At 53.2% G+C, this 18499-nt stretch overlaps 1 protein-coding gene across 1 annotated transcript in view; it reads right to left on the reverse strand.

Moving 5' to 3' along the window:
* PPP2R2C (protein phosphatase 2 regulatory subunit Bgamma) overlaps positions 1–18499 on the reverse strand; it is a 140418-nt gene that overhangs the window by 51768 nt on the left and 70151 nt on the right. Inside the window, exons 2-3 of the mRNA XM_068542524.1 lie at positions 3643–3740; positions 1259–1424 (exon numbers count right to left, since the gene is read on the reverse strand). Of these exons, the coding sequence (XP_068398625.1) occupies positions 1259–1424; positions 3643–3740 (264 nt within the window). The remainder of the gene's footprint in view (positions 1–1258; positions 1425–3642; positions 3741–18499) is intronic.

The following is an 18499-nucleotide window of genomic DNA, read 5'->3' on the forward strand; positions in this document are numbered from 1 at the left end:
TGGGAAGGGCCCCTCTGGCTCTGAGACGGGGTTTGCTGAACATGACTCCGTGCCAGGCACCCCTCAGGGGACACAGACAATCAGAATGGCAGGAGCTCCAGAGGGCAAGCCCTGGAGGGTCAGCAGGGGTGGGAAGGCCCACGGGAGGGACACCTTGCTCTGCTGAAAGGTCAGGGAAGGCTCAGTGGGAGCTGACACCCAGCGGAGGCCTAAGGGATGAGGCGGGGTGTTGGCCAGGTGGGGGCAGGGAGAGCCGGCCTTCGGGCACAGAGATGGGTTGGTGGCTTGAGCCTGACCGGTTTCAGGGATGCCGTAAAGACCGCCCTAAGGAGTCTGACTCCCTTGGGAAGGCAGGTGGCATCATCTTATAAGACTCGTCCACACTGGAGCAAGCACACTGGCTGGTCTTGGGGTGCTGGGTGGGCAACACCTCCCTCCACCCTTGTTGCAACTCCAGAGGGAGCACAGGTGAGGAAACTGAGGCTCAGAGAAGCAAGGCCACTCCCCGGGTCCCCAGGCTGGGACAGAAGCCAGGACGCTCCTAGCTCCCACCCCAGGCGCCTTTTATGATGGGGATGAGAGGTGAAGGAGGATGAGGAGGTGGACATGAATGTGGGAAGCGGGGCCTCTGGCTCCAGGCCCGCTGCTGGCAGAGGCAAGATGGCCCCAGGAACCGCAGCCTCTGAGTGGACCACAGCAAAGCAGGGGTCTGGCCGGGAGCCTCCTTGGGGGCCTCCTTGGGGATGCGTACCGTCTCCCAGAGGCAGATGGCCAGCGGCCAGGCAACCAGTGCTCCGCCTGCACCATCTATTGAGGACCCCAGATCATCCAGTGACACCCTCCACTCTGGGGTGGTCTGGGATTCTGGGGGTTGAGGACAAAGAGGCAAGTCTGAATTGAGTGTTCATTGTTTTCCTTGACCTGGCCTCCTTTGTCCGTCCCCAAATTAAAGTATTCACGGACATGCTCAAGGAGCTGCTATTTACAGCAGAGGGAATAAGCCCCCATCCGACCACCAGGAGAGGGTGAGCAAGTGTATTCACTGCATGGAATTTACCCGCTGCTCAAAATACTATTTTTCAGGAGTTCTAAAGACCTAGAAAGACCTAGGAAAATGCTCACAATGTGAGGTGAAAAATGGCATTTGATGACAAATTGCTACAGTAAGTGTGCACAAGAGCACGCATGCCTACACACACATGCACACACGTGCACACGCATGCACACGCACACGCCCAGACCGGCCCAGCCGCCTCACCATTGGTAGACAGCAGGGAGTGGGCAGCATTCTGCTGAGGGAGCCACTTGATCTTGTTGATCTTCTCCTCTATCTCCAGACTCTTGAGATAGTCGAACTCTGGCTCGTGGCTCTGGAAAGTGCTGTAGACGTCATACTCGCCCTGGCTGTGTGGCGCATTTTTACTCTGCAAGGAAACCAGACCCTGAGCTCCAGGATGGTGGGGCGGGGCGGAAGCCGGCACTGGGACAGGGACGGGACTGGTCAAACCCACGCAGGGCCTGGAACAGCCATGGTGACCGGGCATCCAAGCAAGGGTCCAAGGAAACTCTCTGCTTGTTCAATGGCCAGTGCCTTGCTGTGCAGCCATGGCCAAGCTCCATCACCTCCTCCATCCAGGAAGCGAGAACAAGGGCAGCCATGCCAGCTCATGTTTACTGAGCACCTACTGTACACAGGACACTGAGCTAAGTGCTTCTCACGCCTCCTCTCATTCTATCCTCGACGCCCCTCTGTGATGGGCACCATGACTCCCCCCGCTTTACAGATGAGCGAGCCGAGGCTCAGAGGTGAATTGACCCCCGCCTCCCCCAAAGCCACATGTCCACAAAGTGCTGTCACTCACTCCACTGAGGTCTGGCTGGCACCAAGGCCAAGGCTCTGATCTGCTCATCCCATCCTTGTGTCCAAGTTGGGTCTGACTCGAGGAATGAACGCATTTTGGAGCAGATTTAACATTGGGGCCAGACACCCTGCAAGGTCAGACAGACATCGGGATAGACTGGGATAGGGTATCCTCCCCCCAACTTTCCTGAGCGGGTCCCCTTCTGGTTTAGGCAGCCAAGCTCATTAGAGTAAGGACCTCCTGGTGGAGACCCCAAAATAGTGAGGTGGTGAGTCCATCGCAGGTACCAGGGACCACTTCCTGGTAGACAATTCAAGTTTATATGACAACATGAAACTACAACTAAAACTGCCTGGGAGCAAAACAGTCAACCAAGCACAATTTCAAGTTTTCTATTGGTTTTTCAAAAGTATCTATTTCTATATTTCTTTTCCTGTTGTGCTTTTGGAAAGCTTTAAAGTTCTTCAATATTTTTGCCTCTAATTCACTTCATCTCCTGTAAGCACTGGCTATGGAGAAGGTCAGTGGGACCAGAATTAAGAAAAAAAATTAAAGGAGAAATATTCAAAACTGAGAAACTTGCGCATTTACCAATTTAATTTCTTTCTGCAATTTGGCAAAAAGGAGACTTGGCTTTGCAGTCCCCAGTGGGATCCTCTGGTCCTTCTCATGAATCAAAGTGCTCCAGCCACAGTACAAGGCTTATTAGGTAACCAGTTTCTCAGCTATCTGCTTTCTGGCTGTGTGTTCTTGGTAAGTTATTGCAACCCTCTGAGCTCTGATCTCCTCGTCTGTAAAATGAGGACGATAATAGCACCTAATGGCACCACGAGGGCTGTCACGAGGGAGGGTCACGGGCGTGAACACAGGTGACGTCAGACCGCAGGGAACATCACCTGTGGGGAGGATGCTGAGGAATTGGGGGGGGGGGAGGATGGCACTGCAGCTCCTCTCCCCCCTGCATCCTTCCCTCCTGCCCCCTCTTCTCCTTCTCTTCCTCGTCCTGCTTCCCCCATCCTCCCTCCCCCTTCCCTCCCCCCTTCCTCTCCTCCCCCCACCTTGGTGTCACCTTAGATCCTGTCTTCGGCATCTAATCCCAGCCCTGAAAGGCAGGGTGGTGTGTGAGTGACAGACCACACCCGGTCTCGGTTTCCATCCCTGGTCTTTGCTCACCAGCTGGGTGACCCTGCAGGCGTCCTCATCTATGAAACGGGGTGTCAGTCCCCACCCTCAGAGGTGGGCAGTGAAGAATAAATGGGAAGAGCACGTGGAGAACGAAGTCACGAGTCTGCATGTAGTAGGTGCTCAACAAATGGGGCCTTTTAACCACCAGGTTCTTCCAGTGGTTCAGAAACATTGCCTCGGGTAGGCTGTTCCAGACAACAGACCTCACTGGGGCAAGGCCCGGGGCTGAGCAAAAGCGCCAGCCCCCGACAGAGGGCCACCCCACAGCTGCGGAAGGGTCCATCCTCCCCTCCACCCGGCTCTGACCGCACAGCACCAGCTCACGCAGGCCGAGGGCAGCTTAATCAGCAGTCTGTTTCTCCAGGGTCTAGGACACCGTGACCAGTCAGCAAACTTCCACTCAGCAGAGGGGGCTCAGAATATGGTGCTGTGAGTCGACCCGGTGGATCCCCTTCCCTGGGCCCGCCCGATCCCATCCCTGCGTGCCGAGGCACCCTTTCATCCAGCCCAGGCGTCCCGGCGGGATGCCGAGAGGCCCCCTGCGGGCTAGAGCCCGGGCGGAGCGTAGGCCCCCTCCCGCCAGGCCCCGCCGCACCTCCGGTTCCCGCTGGAAGATGACGACCCGGCCACCCTTGTCGCCGGTGGCCAGCAGCTCCCCGGTGTGGTTGAACTCGACGGTAGAGATGATATCGGCTGTGGTGGAACAGAGACAGGAGGATATGGCTCATTAGGACCCAGCGCTGTGCAGGTGGGCAGAGCTGCTCCCGCCCAGCCTCGGGGCGCCCGTCAGACAGCAGGAGCGCTGACCAGGGGGGCCCCGCCCCCTCCCCGCTGCCCGTGGGACAGAGACCCGTTTACGGGTGTCTTTCCTTCCTTCCTGCTCCCCTTCCTCCTGAAGCAGTCTGGGGGTTTCCACTCACTAGCCCAACTCTGGGGGCCACAGAGACCAACTGTACCCCTCCCTGCCTCCACTGAGCTCCCCATGGATGGCACCCCCGTAACCTTCACATTCCTGGCCTGGACCCTGTAGGCACCAAAAGCTCCGGTCAGGCTTCAGCACAATGGATCTACTTGCAAACAAACCACAGATCTGACTACTCCTCCCGGCAGCCCCAGGCAGGTTCTCAGCTGGCCCCTTGGCTGGCACCCCCATACTGTGTTCTCCTTCCAGCTGCCAGGATGATGGTTCACCCCTCCCCCACCCCGACTCATGGGGTATTTCTGCTCAAACCCCCTCCTCTGCATCCTTCTCTGCCTCAAATGAAGGCAGTTCCATCCTCCCGCTGGCTCGGGCCCGAGCCTTTGTGTCACCCTGACTCTCCCCTCTCTCTCTCACCCTCCACATCCAGTCCTATTGTCTCAGCCTTCAAGATGCATCCAGATTCCATCACTTCTCCCGCCTCTCACCTGGATGACTGCAACGGTCTCCCATCCGATCCCCTCCATTTCTCCTGGCCCAGACACAAGCTGGCCTCGACAGAGCAGCCAGAGGGAGCTTTCTTGGACCCCTCTAGAGGCTCCCCACCGATAGAGGAAAAGCAAAGGTCTTCAGAGTATCTAAAGCCTTGAGTGACCTGTGGCCCCCCGAGGCAGGCCACATCAGGAGCCCAAATCTTCACCCTGTTCTGCACTTGCCCCTGGCACTTGGCATTGCCTCCCACCCTGGGCCGGGTACCATGCCCTGTGATTGGCTTTGGCCTGCGGGACGCTGGCAGACAAGCCGCCATCCTGCGCTTCTGCTGCTGCCCCGGAGGAGGACCTGCCCAGGCCCGCAGCAAAGCCACCCAGCTGAGCTGCCTGCTCACCCAGCCCAACCAAGCCTAGATCAGCGAGGCTGGCAGATGCGTGACAAAAAATGTTAGTGTTGAATGCCCCGTGTTTTAACTCAATGAAAGGTAGCGCACCCCTACCCCAATTCCTACTACTCTCAGCCTTGCTCTCCCACTCTGACTCAGGCTCCTTGCTGATTCTCAAAATACCAGCTACCTTTTGTCTCAAGAACTGCTCTCTCAGCCTCGAGTGGTTTTCCCAGTCCTAATTCCTATTCCATACATGCCTTTTCCTTTTCCAATCACGTGCCTTCAGAGGCAGCTCCTGACCCGCACTGGCCTCTGAGCCACAGGTAAATGCCAGCTCTGACGGCGAAAGGAAAGAGGACAGAGGGAAGGTGCTTCAGAGGCAGGATAATGGGCTGGACGTACTCACTGATCAGGACAAGAGCACGTTTCATTAAACTTAAAAATAAAGGGAATAAAAAACAAGGAGAGCCGCTCTTTGGGATCACGGAGATGCTCGCTGAGTTTGGAACTGGCCCGGCTGCCTGACACTTGTCCCTGTGTGGGCAGCCTGCCTGGCCCAGGGACACAGGAGGGCCACGGCCGGAGCCACAGCCCGGCAGGGCCGGGTTCCTGCACGTGGCTCTGGTTCTTGCTGTTTCATGTCAGCACGCCCTTATGGGGGAAGAGCAGGATATAAAACTGTATGTAAAATGTTTTAAATTATATAGACCAGTGATCACAGCCATGTTAAACAGCAAACAAACTGGGCAGAGGGAAAACAAGCTGGAAGAGACTTTTCTACCACGTTAAACAGAGATTGCTTTAGGGCGGTTGAAAGAAAATATTTTTTTCCTTCTCTTTCTATGTTTCCCTCTTCTCTAGATCTTCTGTAATGAATGTATATTTCTTAATAGCTTTACTGAGGTGTAATTGATATACACAAAAATGCACATTTTTAATGTATGCAATTTAATGAGTTTGGACATATGCATAGTATATATTATTTTTATGATGGAAAAATAACAATGCTATTAAATTAAAACGCCAATGTAACCACTGGTATCCAGAGCAAATGTGGTCCATAAATGCTGGGCAGCTACCACAGTAACAGACAATAACATCTGCAGGCAATTTACAATTTATGTGTCAGTTTTATATCCGCTGCCTCCTTTGAACCTCATGCCAGCCCCTGAGGGAGACATGACTTATCATTTCCATTGGCAACTGAGGAGATGGATGGAGGCCCATGCACAGTGACAACCGCCTGAGCTGTTCATGGACCAATCTGAAGTCCTGGGTTGGAGTCCTGGCTTCAACGCCTGGGCTGTGTGACCTTGGGTGGGCTATATCACTTCTCTCAGTGTTGTCATCTGTAGCATGCCTATAGTAGAGTCTTCCCGTGATTAGAAACTCAAGAGAGATGTTGGAGGTGAGAGGGTTTGGGAGGGTTGAAGGACCGTAACACCAAGGAATGATGAATGACCAAAATTTACCAGACAGAAAGTCAAAGCTTTTTCCCACCTTTGCTTCTGGCCTCCACAGAAGTGGCAGTTGCCAGCTCAGAAATGTGCCAGATAAATCTGAGATTCAACCTCACTGTACAGGTTTGGGAGTCCTGACCATCAGCCCCTCCAGTGCCCTTCTGCAAACATTTACAGAGCAACTACAGACCTCAGGCCAGGGCACTGCTTCCTCCGTCCCAGGAAGGGGCTGGTGGATATTTAACATCCATTCATTGTTACCGTAAGTGTCTTCCAGAGCTTGCCTTAGGAAAAGTTACCTCCCCTGAGAGCTGGAAGTTGTCATCAGTAAAATCATGCAATTGGAAAGTCCATGCTCTCATTCTGGAATGTTTGACACATCTCCAGCCTCAATACCACTTCCCCCAGGAAGCCCTCCTGCAGAGCCCTCCTGCCCCCCAGTACAGTAGTCTCTCCTACAACTGTGGTCTCATGCCCACTTTGTGCCCCTCATTAGATGTCAGGGCCTGCAGGGGAGACAGCAATTGGAAGAAGAGGCAGCACTGGGTGAGCTTCTTATTTTCACGGCTTTTATTTAGCCTGAGGACAGGTCCCAGTCTGTGCCACATGGCTACTGAAACTCAGATAGAAAGTCATACTTTTAGGCTCTATAAACCAGAAGACCGAATCTGGGGAAATCCTAGTAGCTGGAAAATGAGGCATTTAATCCTGGAAATGGGGTCTAAAGAGCAGTCCCCAAATGCAACACATAAACTCTGCCCCAACCTTTAGCTGGCTGCAAACTGCACATGTACACATGACAGACTCCAGGCAGAGCTGCTCAGGCTAAAAGACATGAACCAGGATTTGCGCTGGGACAGAGTTCGAAGTTGAGTTCAACCAAGTTAACTGCTTACAAATGCAAAACAAAACAAAAACACTCTTTGGAGGGACATACTAAACATCTAGAGTCTCTACGGTATTGTCATTCTCAACACCCAGGATATTCTCCAAAATTATACGAAGATATACAAAGAAATAGGAAAATATCACTCATACTGAATAAAAAGACAATCAAGGAAAGAGACCCTGAAGTTCCCTGGATACTGGGATTAGCAAATGAAGATTTTTAAAGTAGCTATTATAACTATGTCCAAGGATATAAAGGAAAATTTGCTCTCACTGCATGAAAAGAAAGGAAATTTCAACAGAGAAATAGAAACTATTTTAAAAATAGCTAAATGGACAATCTATAACTGAAAAATACCACATATGAAAATCACTGAATTGCTTAACAGGAAATTTGAGGTGACAGAAGAAAGAGTTAGTAAACGTGAAGATATATCGATAGAAATTATGCAACCTGAAGAACAGAGAGAAAATAAATTTAAAAAGATAAAGCACAGATCCTCGGGGATCTGCCAGAAAACATCAAATGTCTATGTGTACTTGGAGTTCCAGAAGGAGAGGAGAGAATAGAGTAGAAGAAAGACTTGAAATAATGACTGAAAAATGCCCCAATACGGTAAAAGACTTTAATTTACAAATTTAGGAAGCTCAGCTAACTCCAAGTAGGAAAAATACCAAGAAATCACACCTAACCATCAAACTGCTGAAAACCAAAACAAAAATGAAATTTTGTAAGCAGGTAGAACAAAAACCACATATTATCTTCAGAGGCACCAAGACTCAGATAACTGCTGATTTCTCATCGGAAATAACAGAGTCCCGAGGGCTTTTAAAGTGATGAAGGAAAATTTAAAAACCTGTAAACCCAGACTTCTGTATCCAGTGGAATTATACTTCAAGGATAAAGGGCAAATAAAGACATTTTGGTGAAAGCTCTCCATGGACCAGTGATTGAATCTCAGGACAAGCCCACTGCCCTATCATCACTCTCTCTTTACAGATAAGGAACTTGGTCGAGAGGTGAGGCACTGGCCCGATGTCCCATTCAGGGCAGGGCTTTTGCAGTGTATTCCCCTGGCAGGTCCCGGTCCCTGCACCACAGGGCTGAGCTGCCAAACAGCTGATGCCTCAGGCTCAGGGTCACAACTCAGCCACTGGGAGAGGTCCGCCAAGCCCACGTATGACTGGAGGGTGCTCCAAGTCCCCCTGTTGTGGGTGACGACAACCCCATGAAAACCCAAGGTGCCCTTCTACTTGTGAGGTCCCCTTTTCTTTCTGCTGCAGCTCTGGGAGTCCCCGAAATGGCAAGGCAGAGTTGGAAGAGGCAGCTTGGACCACTGGACAAAGAGGCAGCAGTCAACCCCCTGGGACTGGGTATGGCACAGCCCTATCAGTGCAAGCCCAGAGCCAACTGGTTTGGGAGCCAGAAAGCCACACTTTGGTCCAGCATGGGCTCAAGAAGAAGTCAGGGGTGGTGTCCCAAGTGACCAGCCCAGTGACAGGTGCACAGTGAGAGCCAGAGCCAGAGATGGCCAAAGACCATGCTGTGGGCTGAATTGGGTCCCCCCAAACGTATGTGGATTTCCTAACCCCTGGTACCTGTCACTGTGACCTTATTTGGAAATAGGGTCTTTGCAGATGATCAAGTTAAGATGTGGTCATACTGGATTATGCGGGCCCTAAATCAACGACTGGTGTCCTGAGAAGAAGGCCACGTAAAGACACAGGGGCACACGGACACATGGGGGGAAGGCCACGTGACGATGCAGGCAGAGGTTGCAGTGATGCTTCTACAAGCCGAGGAATGTCAAGGATTGCTGACCACCACCAGAAGCTGGAAGAGGCCCGTGACAGATCCTTCCCTGGAGCCTTCAGAGCAAGCACGACCCTGCTGGGTACCTTGACTTCAGACCTGCAGCCTCCAGAACTTCGAGGGAAGAAACCCCTGTTGTCTTAAGCCACTGAGTAGTTTGTCACAGCTTCCCCAGCCAACATACAGAGAGAACAGAGCAGAAACGAGAGGCTGTGTGGGCAACGCCCTGGAGACCCAGGCTGCACCCTGGGCTGCGGCTCCTCCTGGTGTCATGTGGGGACGATCAGCCCTTGGATCTCACAGATGCCCCTTGTGTCTTTTTCATCAAGAGGAAGGTATTCCAGTCCCAGCCTCGGTACATATTAGCTGTGTGACCTCATCCAAATCCCACTCCCTCTGAGCCCTGACTGTCTCACCCATAAAACAGGAACTGTCATCCCCGCCTGGTCACAGTTCTCCTAGGGTTTATGTCAAATTCAGATGATTCCGTGGACCGGAAATCTCCCTGGAAATTGTGGCAGGGGCCCGCAGATTCGAGGAGGAGATTAAGCTGCTCTCATCAGGGAGAGACGCTCATCTCACCATTCATCACTGAAAGTGCTGTCGCCACCGTTAATGATCCATCAGCATCACAGCTCACGGCGGAGTGAGGGCCCTCAGAAAGCCCAGCTTGATCCTTCTGATGGGATTGCTGCATTTAATTAGTATTGTCAGAGGCATCAGGGCTGATGAGGAGGGAGGTGGGAGAGGAAGCAGGTTCTGTCTGCTGCTGAATGGAAGAGCTCGGAGAGAGGAAGGAGGCTCCGTATGCCCAGCGTCAGCCTGGGACGGGACTCTGTGAGCAAGCTTACCCAGCATCTTCTCTGGGTTTGCATGCGAGGAGGGGCCAGGCTGGACCCTGGGGAGAAGGAGCCTGTTCTCAAGGGCTGCTCTGGGTCCAGGGAGATGCACGGGAGGTGACGAGGTGGCCAGGGGAAGTGACCACTTCAGGATGGGGAGAGGTGAGATCCAAGAGGGCCTCCTGGAAACAGTAAAACAGGAGTGGGGTCTTGCAGAACAAGGAAAGGTGGCAGACTTACGTTGATACCCCATCAGTGGCTTCCTGTATCCACATCTTATACAATGTGATTCCGGGGCTCTTCCCGTCTAGAGACAGAGACTGTTCGCCCATCCTTGACTCTGCACTGGCCTGTGACTTGCTTTGGCCAACAGAATGCAGAGGAAGTTAGGGGGTGCCAGTCCAAGCCTGGGCCTCAAGAGGCCTTCAGTTTCCGCTCTGTCTGGGACCCCTGCTCTGCCACGGAAACAACCCCAAGCCAGCCTGCCAGAGGACGACGAGAGGCCATGTGGGCGAGCCAGTGCAGCTGAGGCCATGCTAGGCCAGCCCGCAGCCAGTGCACCCCCGAACATGGCAGTGAGCCCAGCAGAGATACCTCCTGACCCATAACTACCGTACACATGAGGATGAGCACTGCCAAAACACGAGGAGACACCCCGTCGACTTAAAGACTAAGGGGCAGAAGCACATGCTTGTTGTTTGAAGCCACTGAGCCCTGGGGTCTGTTACGCAGCAGTGGCTGACTGAGACAGGAGGGCTGCTGGGTAGAGCGTGGCCATCCCACCCAGCTCTGCTTTGTAGATCACCCTTTTTTGGAGGTGAGGAAGTCATTTCAAAGGAAAGACTTTCCTGATCAGAAAAAGCTCTTGACTGTAGCCCAGTTTTTCAGCAGGACTCACACCCACACCCCACCCCATCCCCACCCAACCAAGGTGCCTTGTATACGCTGTGCTCTGATGGCAGCACTGCCACTTCACGGCTCACCCCGGCAACCCTAATCACTCTTCTGGTCTCAGCTTGTGTTGCTGAAGCCACCCGAGTGCTGTTTCCATTGTACAGGTGAAGAAACTGAGGCACAGAGAGGATTAATAAGTTTCCAAAAGCTGCCCAGCCGGTGTGTGCAGGGCTGGGATTTACTCCTTGAACTTGACCCCCAGGCTGGTGCTTCTCAAGACGTTTAAAAGAATCAGAGATGGCTGGGGGGCTTCCCTGGTGGCGCAGCGGTTAAGAATCCGCCTGCCAATGCAGGGGACGTGGGTTCGAGCCCTGGTCCGGGAAGATCCCACATGCCACGGAGCACCTAAGCCCATGTGCCACAACTACTGAGCCTGCGCTCCAGAGCCCGCGAGCCACAACTCCTGAAGCCCATGCGCCTAGAGCCTGTGCTCCGCAACGAGAGAAGCCACCGCAATGAGAAGCCCGCGCACTGTAACGAAGAGTAGCCCCGCTCGCCGCAACTAGAGAAAGCATGCGCGCAGCAATGAAGACTCAATGCAGCCAAAAATAAATATAAATAAAATAAATTAAAAAAAAGAAAAGAGAGATGGCTGGGGATTGGTGAAGACATTTCCTGGGAGAAAGCAGATGCTGAGGGAGAGTTTCCACTTACACCTTTTGGGGGGAATGGGGGAGGGTGCCACCTTCCCTCCCCAAGCCTAGTGAGACCCTCGCAGAGCTCCGAAGTATGTTTCCTGAAGGTAGGAGACCCCAGCCTGAGACTCAGAGAGCAAAAGGGGTCTAGGGTCTGGACTCTGACCCTGCCGGGGACGTGGAGAGACCAATGGCTTTTATCCACGTGCTTCCCGGGGGCAGGAGAGAGCAGGCTGGCTTATGTCAGCTTAGTCCTGCCTGCTGGCTCCCCAGCGGGCAAAGAGAAAGCGGCAGAGGGAGGCCACTGTGCCCAGGGGCTGAGGAAGACCACTGGACATACAGCTCTGACTACCCAAGTCAAGGGCTCTGCAAGAGGTAGCTTGGCAGGAAATTTCCAGACCACCCAATGCAGGACCCGTGAGAGAAACGGGCAGTTATATCCACCGGCCAGGCCCCCCCAGAGCGGGCAGAGCCACCAGCAGGCCCGCGGCCAGTGGTGAGCGAGAAGCTGCAGGACCCCGTCCCCTTCCCCACTGTCGGCCTCCAGCACAAACAGGCCCTGCTGTGGAGGTGCAGGAGAAAGGCCATGTTTGGTTTGGAGTCTGGACCGCTAGCTGGGACCAGACATTCAGCGCCGGATAGGGGCCACTTAGCTCTCCGAGGGTGATGGGAAAGGCGTGGACCTGCCTGAGTCCCCGATCCCCGAGCAGGTCTGGTGAGAAGTTCCCTCCTGCAGCCTGAACTCAGTGGAGGGTGAGGGCAGCTCCCGGGTCGGGGTCAGAGGCGGGGTGGGGACAGCTGGGATGCCGTGGCCGGGCCAAAGCAAGTCTCCCTGGACAGTGCCTGGGTCACCTGGATGGAGGGAGATGTGAAGCGGCTGGTGGGAGGTTTGGGAGGGTTTGTGTGGGGCAGGTAGCACCGCCCACCTCCCACCCATGCACCCCGGAGGCCCAAGACCCCGGCTCTGCCTGTGAGGGGCCGGAGGGGGCCACGCCGCCCCCCGGAATCACACAGGAGCCATGGTCCCAGCTCACGGATGGGACATCCACCCTGCACCCGAGATCTAGTCCCTGTTCCACCTCTTTCTGACTGGTGACTCGGGGCAGGTCACCTCCTCTTTTTCTGAGGACGAGAGGCAATGGGAACACAGACCAAGAACCTGAGGGCCAAGCACTGTGCTGGGAACTTGCCCACAGAGCCTCATCTCATCCTCTCCACGTCCCACAGGGCCGTCCGGGTGAGTCCTGGATCCAACAGCACCCCATCAAGCTGGCTTTTTAAAAGGAAAGTGCACCCAAACAGGAGACCCAGTGGATGACAAGTTATGTAAACACTGAAACTGGGCCTAGTACTGATTAATCTTAAAGGCTGAAAAAAACAACTCAGCTATCCTGGCACCTGCTCCAAGAGCTCCAGGTGAAATGGAATGTTGGAACCCTGAATTATGGTTCCCATAATAAATATATGTATGTATGTATATATATATATATAAAATATAGTCAGTCAGCCAGAGCTGAGGATGCTTGGCAATATTTGGCTCAAATAATGACCTTTGGGGAGAGGGGTAGCAGAGGGAAGCCTGGGTACGGAACAGCCAGAGGGTCTGTGGCTGGTTGAAGTGAAGTCCTTAAAGTGTAGTTATTCCATGGTTCTGGCACTGCCTGGTAAGGGGGAAGATCTGTGTTCAGATCTCACTCTTACTAGCCGCATGACCTTGGACAAGGCACTTCACCTCTCTGAATCGATTTGATCGTCTGTGAAACAGAGATGGTCATGCACACCTTCCAAGGCTGCTGGAAGGTTTACCCACATATCACCTAGCACGTGGCAGGCACTCAGTAAATCTGCTCACTGTCGATTTATTATTCAAAAGAGTATTAATGGGGAGTTGTGGTTTAAGTTATAGTTTAAAGGGAAAATGTTGGCTAGAGTGTGATGTTTTTAATGTGGACTTTGGATAAAAGACTCAAAAAGCAGAAAAGTACAGAGTTTCTGTGTGAGATGATGAAAAAGTTTTGGAAATGGATAGTGGTGACGGTTGCACAGCATTGTGACTATAATTAATGCCACTGAATTGTACACCTAAAAATAAAGTGGTAAATTCTATCTTATGTATATTTTATCACAATAAGAAGTCTAACTTAAAAAATTAATTGAGGACCTACTGTATCCCAAGCACTGTTGCAAATGCTGGGAACTAAGCAGTGTACACACCCCACAAGAAGCTCACACTGTAGTGGAGAAAACAGACAATAAGCAAATTTTCCTATATATATGACTTTTCTGGGAAGGAGATAAGAGCTAAGATAAAAGCTAAAGTATGATAAGGGATGGGAGGGTTGGAGGTGCTGTTTTAGCTAGGGAGGTCAGGGGAGACTTCCTGGAGGAGGGGCATTTGAGCAGAGACCTGAAGGAAGCAAGAGAGGAAGCCACACAGATATCTGGGGGGACAGCACATGCAAAGGCCCTGAGTTAGGAGAGAGATTGGTCTGTTGCAGTTCAGCAAGGAGCGTAGGGTGTGATGGTGACAGGGGCAGGACATGAGCTCAGAGAGGTGGGCTGCGCCAGGTCCCTGGACCTTGCAAAGAAGGACTGAGGATTTTATTTAAGTGAAAGAGGAACCACAGAGCATTTTGAGCTGGGAAGTCGTGATCCAACTTGGGTTTAACGACACTCCTATCCTCATGTGTATCCCTCGCTAACATAGATGGGCTCCTCCCTTCTGTGCCCTGTCCAGGGCCTGGCACATGGGCGACTGTTGGAAAGGGTTTGTTAAGTAAATACCAGCGAAGCAGATGCTCACCAGGCATGTGGGGGATGGCAGGGGCCTCTGTGTCATCCCTGCCACTCACTTGCCTAACGCAGTTCCTCTCTCTGGGCCTCACTCTGGTTCCTCTGGTCTATTAAGAAAGGCGTTGGCAACATGATGGTTTTATTGTCGTTGCTTTTATTTTACCATTTAAAAAATTGAGATGCAATTCAGGTAACATAAAATTCACCATTTCAAAATGTATACTTAAGGGGTTTTTAGTATATTCACTGTGTTATGCACCCATCATCACTATCTATTCCAGAACATTCCCAGCACCCCACACAGGAACCCCATACCTTTTAGCAGCAGTCATTCCCCATCCCCTCCTCCCCCCAGCCTCTGGCAAACACTCATCTGCTTTCTGTCCTTAAGGACATTTCACATAAATGGAACCATACAGTGTGTGGCCTTTTGTGTCTGGCTTCTTTCACTCAGCATCACGTTTCCAAGGTCTACCCATGTTGCAGCATGAACCAGGACTTCAGTCCTTTTCATGGCTGAATAATATTCCATTGTGATCATGATGGTTTTGAAGGCAGGCCCCAGAAGAGGGCTTGAAGGGGGTTGGGCACCTATGAATGGCCCTGTGTCCCCAGAACCCTGACCCATGGTTGCTCCCAGCTCTGCAGGCTGAGGGGCTGCTGCAGGAGCCAGAGTAAGGGTGGGACAGCGCTGTCCCTACAGTGGGTGCTCCAGGAGGCTCAGGGTGCGAGGGAGGCCATGGACTGTGGCTGCCAGCTCCTCCCCGCCAGCCCAGATGGGCCCCTGCTAAGTAGCTGTTGGCCTGACTGGCGCAGAGGCAGATGGGCTTGGCAGGGGTGCAGGGCAGCTGTGGATTGGCCTCTGGTCAGCAAGACCCTGTCAGCCTGCTGGGTTTGACGCTAGGCCAGGTTGGATTGTGCTCACGGCAGGGATGACTCCCCAGATCAGACTGCAGCGTGGCCCTCCAGGCCCCTCAAAGCAGCCAGGTGGCCTGAGGCCAGCAGCTGGCCTCGGGACAGGGTCAAGGTGAAAGGGACAGAGAGAAGACCACCTGCTCCTAGCCTGCTTGCTTGCAGCACAAGCTCCTGAAAGCCCCACAGCACAATTGCCTGGGCTTCTCTCCTAAAGATGAAGATTCCCAGGGCCCTGCTCAGACCCACGGATCAGAATTGCTGGCACCTGGAATCTGCATTTTGATGGGTTCTTCAGTGATGCACTGAGGTTTGAGAGCCACTGGTAAAGTGCTAAGAGGTTTGGGAGTGAGAGCACTCGCTTTAGTGGGGCTGCCTGATTCTCAGCGAGTTACAGACATTCTCTGAGCCTCAGTTTTCTGATCTCTAAAATGGGTATAATACTATAAGCTCAGGGTTGATTGGGAGGATTTAATGAGGCAACAAGAAGCTGCTCAAAAATCACTAGCTGCAATTAGTAGTATATTATTATTACACATGCAAACCAAATCAGAGAACTCTCTGGATTTTAAAAGAAAGTGGGGCGGGGAAGAATTAATAAATGAGAGAGAGAAAGAGAGAGGTTTAAGATATGGAGAATTTGCTGTTGGGGGGAACCTGGCTCTGAATCCCACCCAGTTCTGGCTGTCATTTCATCCTTCAGTTTTCCGGTTTGTGCAGTGGTGATGGTAAGAGCCGCCCGTACTGGAGGGCTCTGCAAACTGTAATATGCTGTCCCGTGCCAGGGCGGGGAACCCAACGTGAGGAGGAGGATGGAGGCCTGATGCTGATCTAGACTGATTGCTTGAGTCTGGGCCGGACCAGCTGGCCGGGGCTGGCTTCTGCCCTCCCAGTGCCTGGCTCCCGTCTTCCCAGTGCCTGGCTCCCGAGGGCCCCGTCCTTTCTGTATCAGTTCCTCAGGCGCCAGCCGGCAGGCGGGCAAGAGGGGCCAAATGCGTCTGTGACAAGAACACCCTTCAGGCTCCATCACATCAGTGCGTCCATCTGTCCCCTCGCCAGGCCCGTGTCTGCGCCAGGTAAGCGGACAGGGCTCAGGCGCTGAGCTGGGTGCTGAGGTCATGCTTGGCAGAGCCGGCCGGGTCCTCTGTCTGCCTCTCCTGCCTCTGCCCTGGCCTGGGCCATCGTCACTTCTCTCCTGGACAACTGCGGCCGCCTCCCCTTTGGGTTTCCTGCCTTCATCCTGGCCTAGGCCACCCGGTGACCAGAGGGACATTGCTGAAACTGAAAACTCATCGTACCCCAACCCTCCCTAGAGCCCTATGTGGCTCCCCATGGCCCTCACCAGCCCTCTGTCTCTCCACTCCCAACACGACTCTCACCCTTTAGGCACCCCAGCGGGGCCATTTATTTATTCGAGAAGTATTTACTGAGCCCTAATGCTAGGCGGCGGGAACTGAGAGGTGGCCTAATGGGCACCTCGCAGCCCCTCCCACGACCACCAGTCTGTCCCGTGTCCTCGGGGAGAGGACCAGCCTGCTCTTCCTCCCACTTCCTATTTTTAAAAAAAATTTTTTGTTTTAATTGAAATAGAGTTGATTTACAATGTCGTGTTAGTTTCAGGTGTACAACAAAGTGATTCAGTTATACGTATATAAAAAATTATGTATATATTTATATTGAGTATAGCTCTCTGTGCTACACAGTAGGACCTTGTTGTTTACCTATTTTATATATAGTAGCGTGTATATGTTAATCCCATACTCCTCATTTATCCCCCTCCACTTCCCCTTTGGTAACCATACGTTTGTTTTCTATGTCTGTGAGTCTCTTTCTTGTTTTGTAAGTAAGTTCCTTTGTATCATTTTTTAGCTTCCACATGTAAGTGATATCATATGATATTTGTCTTTCTCTGTCTGATTTACTTCTCTTGGTATGATCATCTCTAGGTCCATCCATGTTGCGGCACACCTCCCCCTTCCTCTTGAAAGACCCCGTGTCCCAGCCTCCGGGTGACAGTCTGGTAGAGGGTGACAGTCCGTCCTGTTAAGGTGTGGCTGAGGCACCCCCCTGAGAGGGGCTGAAACAGCCGGGGATGGGCTTGGCAGGCACATGGGCAGGGGCGCTCCAGCTCTGCACTGGCTGCAGACCATTGTTAGCTCAACCTCTGGAGGCTTGGTTTCCTCACCTGTAAAATGGGCACAAGGGTGCATCTGAAATGAGATGCTGTGGGTGGAGGCTCAGCATGGAACTCAGCACACAGCAGGCCCACTTGTTTTGGTGCTGTCATCTCCAAGGGACCCACTTTGCTGGTGGGAGCTCCTTAGGCCACCAGGCTCGCTGCCTAGCTCCCTGGCAGGAAGAGTCCCAGCTTTCCTGCGGCTCCCTTCTCCAGCCTCGAGGCCGTTAGCACAGTCGCTCCGCTTGGATCACCGGGCAGTGGACAAGGAGTGGCTTTGGAGGTGTTCCCGTCCTGGTGACACATTGACCGCCTGGTGGGAGCTGGGTCCTGGGGGGAGTCACATTCACTGGGCACCAGCTAGGACCCTCACCCACCGTGTGCATTAGCCCGCGGCAGACTGAGGAGTTTGTGGCGTTCTGCCATTTCCGCGTGGGGAAACCGAGCCTCTGAGGGTTGAACTTGTCCTCCTGCTGGGAACAGGTGGCTTCTCTGCACCAGGTGGACCCCAGGACCTGTGCTCCTAACACGGTGAAGTGGGTCAGGCCGGCCCCAGGTGCCTTCACCACGTGCACCTCCGCGGGATGTGATGGTGCCATGGCCTCCCAGGCCACGTCTCGTGCCTGGTGCCCTGCACCCGACCACACCAACACCCCTTCCCACCCAGGGATGCCCGCACCCATTATAAAGACGAGCAAACTGAGGCACCCGCAGGCAGGACTTGCGGGCCGGGCAGGTCTGGAGCCCTCCTCTGCCCCGTCTGCTGTGGGTTCTGGGGCTCCCTTCCTGGGTTTTTCCTGGAGACACAAACTCCCAGCATGTTGTTCAGCAGCTGCTGAGTGGATGGCTACTGTCGGCCAGCGTGGTAACCGCCCTTCTACGTGGCTTCACGCTCTCTCTCAAGCACCTCACACCCAGGACCGCAGTTACAGGTTGTGACCCCACTTCCACATGGCGAAACTAAGGCTCCGGCGTGCTGGTGAACACTGACCACTGGCTCTGCGGGGTGGGGTGTGGGAGAAAACTTGGACTCGTGGCTGAGTCTGGGTGCTTCAAGCCACCCATGGTTTAACAACCGGCTCACGAAATTCCTAAAAACTGAACAACCAGCTCACACAATTCCTGAGGTGAGATGGCCCTGACACACCCTGGGTGAAGTGAGGTCCCAAATCCACACTGGCAG

Source organism: Eschrichtius robustus, chromosome 4 (assembly GCF_028021215.1).
Source record: "Eschrichtius robustus isolate mEscRob2 chromosome 4, mEscRob2.pri, whole genome shotgun sequence".
Classification (NCBI taxonomy): domain Eukaryota; kingdom Metazoa; phylum Chordata; class Mammalia; order Artiodactyla; family Eschrichtiidae; genus Eschrichtius; species Eschrichtius robustus.